This window comes from Lactuca virosa, chromosome 2, assembly GCF_052849685.1.
Source record: "Lactuca virosa cultivar CGN04683 chromosome 2, Lactuca_virosa_CGN04683_v6, whole genome shotgun sequence".
NCBI lineage: Eukaryota > Viridiplantae > Streptophyta > Magnoliopsida > Asterales > Asteraceae > Lactuca > Lactuca virosa.
Genome location: NC_136427.1, coordinates 89655673 through 89665731, shown reverse-complemented (window position 1 = coordinate 89665731; position 10059 = coordinate 89655673). Strand labels below are relative to the sequence as shown.

The window sequence follows — 10059 nt, the reverse complement described above, 5'->3', positions numbered from 1 at the left end:
TACAGTTATTTGATTATGTGATATGTTAGAACAGCATGCTAGTGCTAGGCTAGGGATCTTTAGGAATTGCATGACAGAATTGCCTGATTGTATGATGCCTGATAGCCTAGGGTTTTCCTTATATGAAATTGACATCATTACTGTAGTTGCTTAGTGTATGCATCACGGCCGTACATAATTAAAATCTTATAGCCTAAGAATGTTTGATTTAGCCTTATGTTCTGTTCTTGTTTGATTGGGAGCTTAGGGTAGGATTGGATATTCGAAAGTCTATAGGGTCCATCGTTATGTATGGCTAGCATACACTAGTACTGCAGGGTTGGTGGAAGTTTCATGGATGGGTGAGTTGTGGGGGACCGGTAGGTCAGTCGTGAGACAGTTAGCTTTCCTCTAGGAGTGAAGATTGAGTGTTCTCTATGATATGTATGTTGTTAGGGTGTTGTGGTGATACTTGAGACAAATATGGGTAGGTGTGGAAGGTAGTATGGGCCCGTACTACTGGAAGCACAGGACCCATACACGTAGCAAGGAAGTCACAACCCCTAGGGATTTGTCGGGAGTTGGTTCCCAGTTAGTTATGCGGATTGTCTGATATCTTCCTGTTTTGTTTCAGAATGGCAGTTACGAGGCGTTTCACGTTGGGGTCCGGATCAGGATCAGGACAGGGTGATCAGGAGGCCCCAGTGGCACCTGAGGTTATCGGCCAGAAGGGGCCAATGTTGACAGAGGATCGGGTCAGGGAGATCATCCGCGGGGAAGTGGTCGAGATTGTACGGGGTCAGATTCCGGAGTTGTTCGGGACTATTAAGTCCACTATGATGGAGTATTTTGACGACATATATGCAGCCCTCGCTGAGACAGCTGCCGCTGCAGCCGCCGCGGCTGTAACAGCGAAAGGAGGGGGAGCGGGGCGAGTTTTTCAGTACGGGGACTTCGATAACACGAAGCCCCCTACTTTTGATGGGACGTAGGATCCCATCAAGTCTATGAGGTGGATCTCGGATGTGGAGGGGTGTTTCTTCACCTGCTCGTGTCCTACTGACTAGAAGGTCAGGTGTTCTCTGAACCTGCTAAGGTACGGGGCCAAGGACTGGTGGAGGCTTGCAACTGGGTCGTACACTGATGACCAAAGAGCTGCTGTTACTTGGGAGCAATTTAGAGACATGTTCCACGCCCGTTACATTCCGCGGGTCGAGCGGGAGCGTTTAGCACATGAGTTTCTGAGTTTGAGACAGGATGGGGAGTCGGTGACGAAGATCACCCGTATGTTCACTGAGAGGGCGATGTTTTGCCCGGAGTTTGCTTCCGAACAGGCTCAGATGAACCGTTATCTGAGCATGCTCAAGACTGACATCCGTCAGTTTGTGTCTACCCAACGATGTGATACACTTCTGGAGTTGCAGGAGGCCGCTAGACGACATGAGTTGGAGATTGAGCTGCAGTTGAGGGAGCAGCGGCAGGCCCCGACACAGTCACAGCCGGCGCCAAAGCGGTCCAAGACCGCTGATACGAGGACTTGGGGACAGCCAGGCCGCACTTGTGGGAAGTGCGGGAAGGCTCATTCAGGGATGTGCCGGACAGGGAGTGGGTGCCACAGATGTGGCAAGCAGGGCCATTTGGCCAGGGATTGCAGGCAGCCGACTTCGACTTCTGGAGTCTGGCTTTGCTATCATTGTGAGCAGGTGGGCCATATGAAGGCCCAATGTCCTCTTCTAGCCGCCAAGCCGGCGCAGGCTCCAGCGCCGACTACCTTGAGGATCCCCATGGGGGAGGTATGTGTGATTGTAGGCATGGACTGGCTCAGTCAGTTCGGTGCTATGATTGATTGCGAGGGTCAGCGAGTGGTAGTTCGAACCCCAAGTGGGGGAGAACTGATTGTATATGGCGAGGGCACCATAGTGGGATCTGGGTTTTGTTCAGCTGCCAGGGCTCGACAGTACATTCAACACGGGTGTGCGGGTTATCTAGCGTATGTGGTAGATACGCAAGTGAGAGATCAGACATCAGTTTCAGAGGTTCCGGTAGTTAGAGAGTTTGCTGATGTGTTCCCGGAGGAATTACCCGGAGTACCTTCGGAGAGGCGGGTCGAGTTCAGGATCGACCTGGTGCCAGGTGCGGCCCCTATCGCTAAGGCACCGTACCGATTGACACCACCAGAGATGCAGGAGCTGTCGTCACAGCTACAGGAACTGCTGATCAAGTAGTTAATTCGACCTAGCAGTTCTCCATGGGGAACACCGATTCTTTTTGTTCGGAAGAAGGACGGGTTGCACCGGATGTGCATTGACTACCGGGAGTTGAATAAGTTAACGGTGAAGAACCGTTACCCACTCCCGAGGATAGACGATCTCTTCGATCAGTTGTAGGGCGCATCTTGGTTTTCCAAGATAAACTTGAGGTCTGGGTATCATCAGGTCAGGGTCAGAGAGGAGGACGTGGAGAAGACCGCTGCTTTCCATGTCACAAATCGACTACCAGATCGAGCAAAAAAAGGTTCATGGTGGTTTGTTTGGTAGAAAATTTTTCTTGGATGGTTAGGGCAAGGGGAATCAAATCGACTACTGCTTTCCAAGTCACAAAAGTTGTTTACCAACACACATGCTGTGCAACAAACTTGGAGTCTAATCATCGACAATCAAAGAAAAAGGTACTCGGCCACTTTATCGCTGAAGTATTGGCCGGAGATTATAATAGAGTTTATCGGGGTAATGAAATTGTAAGGGACATCAATTCGAAATTTCCAATCAATATCTCATACCAACAGGCATGGTGGACAAAACAATATGCGTTGTTGATGTTAAGAGGTAAAAAAGAGGATTCATTCACCAAACTACCAGCGTATCTGCACAACTTGGTCAAGCATAATCCAGGAACTGTTACTCAGATAAGAACAGACACTGATAATTGATTTGGGTTCGTGTATATCGCGTTGGGTTGCTCGGTAAGCAGTGATAATTTTTTATAACAAATATAACATATGAATCCTAATTGGTATTTGTTAATGCAATAAAAAATAATTGTAGGTACAAGCGTTCATCAAATATTGTAGGCCGACCCTAATAATTGATGGTGGTCACCTAAAGGGTGAATTCAAGGGTACGATGTTGCTCGTAGTGACAATGGAGGGTCAAAATCAGATCATGCCTGTTGCTTATGCCATATGCAAAAGTGAATGTACGGAGACATGGTCCTGGTTTCTTCGAAAACTACGTGAATGTATAGGCAACGTGGAAGAACTTACATTCATATCTGATAGGGCTCCATCCATAGCGACGTCAATTGCAAATATATTTCCTCACGCCCATCATGAAATATGTGGTATCCATTTGTATTTCAACATTTCAGCAAAATTTGGAAGTAGCGATACAATACAAGCATTATTTTGGGAGACATGCAAAGCGTATACTATTAAAAAATTCGATAATGGGATGAAAAAAATTAAAAAGGTAAATGATCGTGTATGGGAATACCTAAAAAACATCAATCCAGAAAGATGGGTCAGGAGACATTTTCCTAGGAATCGGTATTTTCTTATAACATCAAATAGTGCGGAGTCGATAAATGCAATGTCAAGATTTGCAAGAAAGATGTTAATATTGATGTTGATTGAGTATTTTCGTGCAACAATGCAACAATGGAGTTTTCAGAAACGTACTGTAGCAGGTACTAATGTTTTATATGTAATAGTACTTGAAATGTTATTTTACTACTCATATGATATTATGAAACTATGTTTATTTTTTTTAGCTGAAGCAAAAACGACAGTCACCCCATGGGCTGAAACGATTGTATAAGAAAATAAGAATGCTTGTAATAATTGGATGGTGTACCCTATCTCAAATAGTAGATTTGAAGTGAAAATCTCTACTCACAAAAGTGTCATTGTTGATTTCCAACAAAGAACCTGTACATGTAGGCGGTGGCAAATAGATGGCTTACCTTGTGGCCATGTCATAAAAGTGCTCACAATGAACCGTTACAAAGACTGTTCGGAATTTGCTTTAAAAGCTTACTTTACAGAGACGCTTAGGAAAACTTACGACGAGTCTGTGAACCCCTTACCAAGTCCATCTGAGTGGGAGATCCCGGATGATTTGATGATTGTGAAGCCACCCATAATGGAGAGACGTCAGCCGGGTAGGCCAAGAAACACTGACTGTATTCCGTCGCAAGGTGAGCGTCCCATACGACAAGAATGTTCTACATGCGGTCATTTTGGACACACGAGGAACGATTGTACGGGTAGGGGATCGGGGAGCGGATCTGGGGGTAGGAAAAAATCGACACAAAAGGGCATAATGACTGATGAATTCGCATCCGGGAGCGGGTCACAGAACGAAAGCGTGTACCCTACTTTTGATTTGAACAACACATTTGATTTAAATTGTCCTTAGATTATTGTAGGAAAGTAATGAATTCCCGTATTTGTGATTTGTATTGCTTGTATTAAACTGCAATTCTGACATTATTAATTAAATCTAGTACCCCACTTATTATCTACATTATTCCATGAAAAATAAAACACAAACATAAAACATTATAGAAAACGAGATACATAAGTAGTAAACATTACATAACACATTTCACATATAAGAGCCTTCTACATGAAATATTTGTTATTTTTAACTAGAATCCAAGCATCCTCATACTCGAAGTCACTTCCCTCGTGCTCCAAAATGTAATGATCTTTAACCATTTCTAAAAGATCTTCGTCGTTGTTTAGATAACGATACCTATTTTTAAGATGATGATACCATCGATTGAACCATGTGATTTTTTTCTTTAAATCCATCCACTTACAAACAATATCTGCTTGTGTTCGGTGTTTTCCTTCTCCCAACGAGAGGTTAAACATAGCTGTTATGCGGGTCCATGCATCACCTTCAAAGCAATTAGGGTTAACCATGGTTGTTACATCCTCGTAAACGTTCATCCAACATCGTGTTACCGCCATTATCTCTCTTATCGTCCATGGATGTGGAGTATTGGATGGAGCAGCTGCATAGGAAGAAGTTGCTTGATTGGAGGCCATTTTTTATATTTGTCTGTTAGTTTGTTTTAATTTTATAAGAGTACTTAAATAAGAAAAAAGTCTGACAGACAATTAAGTGGATTCCCATAAGTACTGTTTGAAACTACATAAAACCGTAGTCAAATTGTCAGATACCTTACACGGAGATACTGTTTGAAACGACAAATATACTGTTCGAAAAGACAATACATTACGGAGGCTACAATGCAGTAGTGAAAGTCTATGAAACCGTAGTAAAAAAATGTCAAAGAGTAGTCCAATTGTCAGATACCTTACACGGAGATACTGTTTGAAACGACAAATATACTGTTCTAAAAGACAATACATTACGGAGGCTACAATGCAATAGTCAAAGTCTATGAAACCGTAGTCAAAAAATGTCAAAGAGTAGTCCAATTGTCAGATACCTTACATGGAGATACTGTTTGAAACGACAAATATATTGTTCGAAAAGACAATACATTACGGAGGCTACAATGCAGTAGTCAAAGTCTATGAAACCGTAGTCAAAAAATGTCAAAGAGTAGTCCAATTTTCAGATACCTTACACGGAGATACTGTTTGAAACGACAAATATACTGTTCGAAAAGACAATACATTACGGAGGCTACAATGCAGTAGTCAAAGTCTATGAAACCGTAGTAAAAAACTGTCAAAAGTAGTCCAATTGTTAGATACCTTACACGGAGATACTGTTTGAAACGGTAAATATACTGTTCGAAAAGATAATACATTATGGACCTTGCCTTTCCAGCTCCTACATACAAATGTATCCGCATGTGGTAAGCTCCTTCCCTCCACAACCTTAGGCATACTAAGTAATTGGTAATTGTCTCTTGTAACTGATTCGAAATGAGTTTCTATGACAGTGAGCATGAAGAAAGCTTTTACAACTTGCATGTTTACCTTCATAACCTAAGGCGAACCAACCCGCATACTCACACTCACATCAAAACGGATTTGATGGATCGTTTCCAATCTTGTTTTCTGGCTTTTGGATGGGTGGTATATTTGTTTTCCAAATTTATATTGTTTCTTTACATCTGATAATGTTTCTACATTTAAACTAATTGGTCTGCACTATTAAAAAATACAAGTCCATGCATTCATAAATTGTTTCTTGCCTGTAATCTTCATCTGTAGTGTCCGTCTTCTTCGAGGGAACTACCTAAAAACAATATTTGTAGCGGTTGCTAAAGACGGGAAAAATCTGACTTTCCCTATAGCATTTGGTATGGCGGTTGAAAATAATCTGGTAAGTTGTACCTGGTTCCTGATGAGGTTAAAAGAAAGTCTCGGACAGGGTAGGGAAGTAGCGTTCATATCCAATATGGACGATTTCGTTAGTTCTTGCATAGACAATGTTTTCACTGATTCTTATCATGGTTACACTTGTAAGAGCGTCCACAAATATTTACGTACAAGAGTAGGCTCTGGAAGATCATTGGAAACTTTGTACTGGATAACATTAAAATCCTACACCATGTCTATTTTTGAACAAAATTTTTCTAGGCTAAGCCGTGATGCTCATGAAGTGCTTACGAATATCGGTCATCCGAAATGTGCAAGAGCATATTTCCCTATCATCCGTTGGAATGTACTCGACATGGAAGTTCCTCAATATTTTTCAGTATTATTGCTCAATCAACGAAATGTACCAATAATAACGCTTATCGAGGGAATTCGTGAGTACATGCAAAATACTTTTGTTGAACGAAGTATAATGGCAGGTAAATTCTCGGGTGCAATATAAAAGTATTAAATAACCGGTACAACAACCTTTTATGACCATATTTATTTTTCAGGGAGTTTGACTACAGTACTAACACCGTATGCTCAAATGGTGGTTCAAATAAGGATGCAAAAGTCTGTTGGTTGGCAATCAACACAGATCCCCCAACAGATATCGTCTACCTTGCCGACATATGTTTATCTAGTTTCTGATTTTAAAACAACTTGTGTTGCAGACCTTAACGGTCATACTTGTTCGTGTGGCAAATGGCACAGTCTCGGTATAGCATGTGGTCATGCTATCACAGCAGCACGTCATTCAAACATGCATGAATTAGTTGATATGGTTAAAGTATATTACCATGCTGATGTATTTCAACTCGTCTACCAGACACAAACCGTTCACCCTCTTCCCCTACCATCTGAATGGGAAATACCAGACCCTTTGTTGGCTGTTTTATTGCCAAGGTAATTTTTATTCCCGTTAAATAATTATGTTTGTAATATATTTGTCATTGTGTATGTAATATATTTGCTATTGTGTTTGTAATATATTATTAATATATTATGTTTGTAATATATTTGACATTGTGTTTGTAATATATTAGAAATATATTATGTTTGTAATATAATTTCCATTGTCTTTGTAATATATTTTCCATTTGTTTGTGCTGTTAAAAACGACATAAAATAACATAAGTTGCCGTTTTCAGCTTAACATAAAAGTATGTTTTTAATTCTGATTTTTATGTTTTATATGTTGGTTACGTTCTTTGTACATAGTTGTTCATCGGAAAGTATCCAAATTTCAAATCCGATATCATTACCTCATTGGTTTTACCCTCCAAAGTATGCTTTGTGCTGTTAAAAACGACATAAAATAACATAAGTTGCCGTTTTCAGGTTACCATAAAAATATGTTTTTAATTCTGATTTTTATGTTTTATATGTTGGTTACGTTCTTCGTACATAGTTGTTCGTCGGAAAATATCCGGATTTCAAATCCGATATCATTACCTCATTGGTTTTACCCTCCAAAGTATGATTCGTGCTGTTAAAAACGACATAAAATAACATAAGTTGCCGTTTTCAGGTTACCATAAAAGTATGTTTTTAATCCTGATTTTTATGTTTTATATGTTGGTTACATTTTTTGTACATAGTTGTTCGTCGGAAAATATCCGGATTTCAAATCCGATATCATTACCTCATTGGTTTTACCCTCCAAAGTATGCTTCGTGCTGTTAAAAACGACATAAAATAACATAAGTTGCCGTTTTCAGCTTACCATAAAAGTATGTTTTTAAGTCTGATTTTTATGTTTTATATGTTGGTTACGTTCTTTGTACATAGTTGTTCGTCGGAAAATATCCGGATTTCAAATCCGATATCATTACCTCATTGGTTTTACCCTCCAAAGTATGCTTCGTGCTGTTAAAAATGACATAAAATAACATAAGTTGCCGTTTTCAGCTTACCATAAAAGTATGTTTTTAATTCTGATTTTTATGTTTTATATGTTGGTTACGTTCTTTGTACATAGTTGTTCGTCGGAAAATATTCAGATTTCAAAATAAATTAGAATTACAAATAAACATAACGTTACTAATAAACATAACATAAAACTGAAAGGAAATTAGAATTACAAATAAACATAACATTAATAATAAAGATAACATAAAAACTGAAAGGAAATTAGAATTACAAATAAACATAACATTAATAATAAAGATAACATAAAAACTGAAAGGAAATTAGAATTACAAATAAACATGACATTAATAATAAAGATAACTTAACAGATGTTGTTAGAATTAAAGGAGCATCTCACAACCTATTACATAATTAAAAAGATAAGTAGTAGCAAATAATAGCCAATTAGGATTACATAGGGATTAAAGCGACCATTAATGGCTCTGGTATTTCCCATTCAGATGCAGGGGGAACAACGTTCACATTTCTAGTCTGGTATGTAGTTCGAAACACACAATAAATCAACACACTCTTACACGAATAACCATGATAAGCATCAGGGAATACCTGACCCACATAAGAAGAAATGGTATCGTCCATATTGGTTATGAACACAACTTCCCTACCCTCTTCGATAGCATCCTTCAACCTCATAAGGAACCAAGTGCAGGAGTTAACATTATTTTCCACCCCAGTACCAAATGCTATTGGCGTAGTGTTGTTGTTTCCATCCATAGAAACTGCTACGAACATTGAATTAAGATACTCTCCTCGAATACGAACACTTCCTATAAAGATGACCGGAAGCATGCATCCTAAGAATGCGTTGACCTATTTCATGTTTTTTACAGCACAATTATTAGTTTTTAAACTAATATAAATCTTTGTAGCACAAAAAATAAACAAATCGAAAGTACATTACCACACATCGAATAGCGACAAAAGATAGTTGGAACCGATCCAAAACATCGGTTTTGATGTAAGTGTAACTATGGGGATTTGTATGTTGAATGTTGTGTAGGTAAACAGACAAGTTGGTAAAGCTTTCTTCATGGTCATTGTATGAGAAACTCATTTTTAGTGTTGACGAGTTAAACAAGAATTTAACAATAAGGATGATTTAAATCAATACTTATAAAATAGTGGGGTAGTCAAATGCTAGTAGACAGTAGACAATACTTATAAAATAATAGTCAACTTACAATCATGTGTCTAAAATTCACTGTACAATAAGACAACACATAAAGTAGTAGTCAAACGCTAGTAGACAGTAGTCAATACCTATAACACAGTAGTCAAATTACAATCATATGTCCGAAATTCACTGTACGATAAGACAACACATAAAGTAGTAGTCAAACGCTAGTAGACAGTAATCAAAACCTATAAAATAGTAGTCTAATGGCAGTATATAATCCCTTTGAAGATATATTTACCTGTCAACACTAATAAAAATTTACTTCTCATAAACCAAAGAAATGGAAATTTGCAATTGTGGGGCTCAAGGTATTATAAGGACCTCAAGAACTACCAACAACCCTAGACGGTTATTTTACGCTTGTCCTAAAGAGGTATTTGGGTTGTCCTATAATTATTTATATTTTAATTTTTTAGTGAATATTTACACAATATACATAATTTTTTTGATATTTATTTATCAGCCACCATAGTCTGGGTTTATTTGTTGGGTGGATGATGCAAAAGACAATAATTCGTTGATAATTTCTACATTAGCTCGATCGAAGAAGAAGCTTCAAAGAAAAATACTGCACTTGAAGATAGCGTTACTTTGTAGTTGGATTTTCTTTTTTGGTGTTGTTGTC

At 38.9% G+C, this 10059-nt stretch overlaps 1 protein-coding gene across 1 annotated transcript; it reads left to right on the top strand.

Annotated features, from left to right (window-relative positions):
• The first annotated feature begins 6362 nt into the window (after window positions 1-6362).
• LOC145157603 (uncharacterized) lies at window positions 6363-7235 on the top strand. Its single transcript, XM_079076628.1, has 2 exons — window positions 6363-6762; window positions 6838-7235. Exons 1-2 carry the CDS (start codon window positions 6363-6365, stop codon window positions 7233-7235), a joined length of 798 nt encoding a protein of 265 aa, XP_078932754.1.
• Window positions 7236-10059: the final 2824 nt, after the last annotated feature.

Coding starts and splice junctions, on each gene's coding strand:
- LOC145157603 (XM_079076628.1), top strand. CDS start 6,363: ATGGACGATTTCGTTAGTTCTTGCATAGACAATGTTTTCACTGATTCT. Junction 6,763..6,837: donor TGAACGAAGTATAATGGCAG/GTAAATTCTCGG, acceptor TTTATTTTTCAG/GGAGTTTGACTACAGTACTA.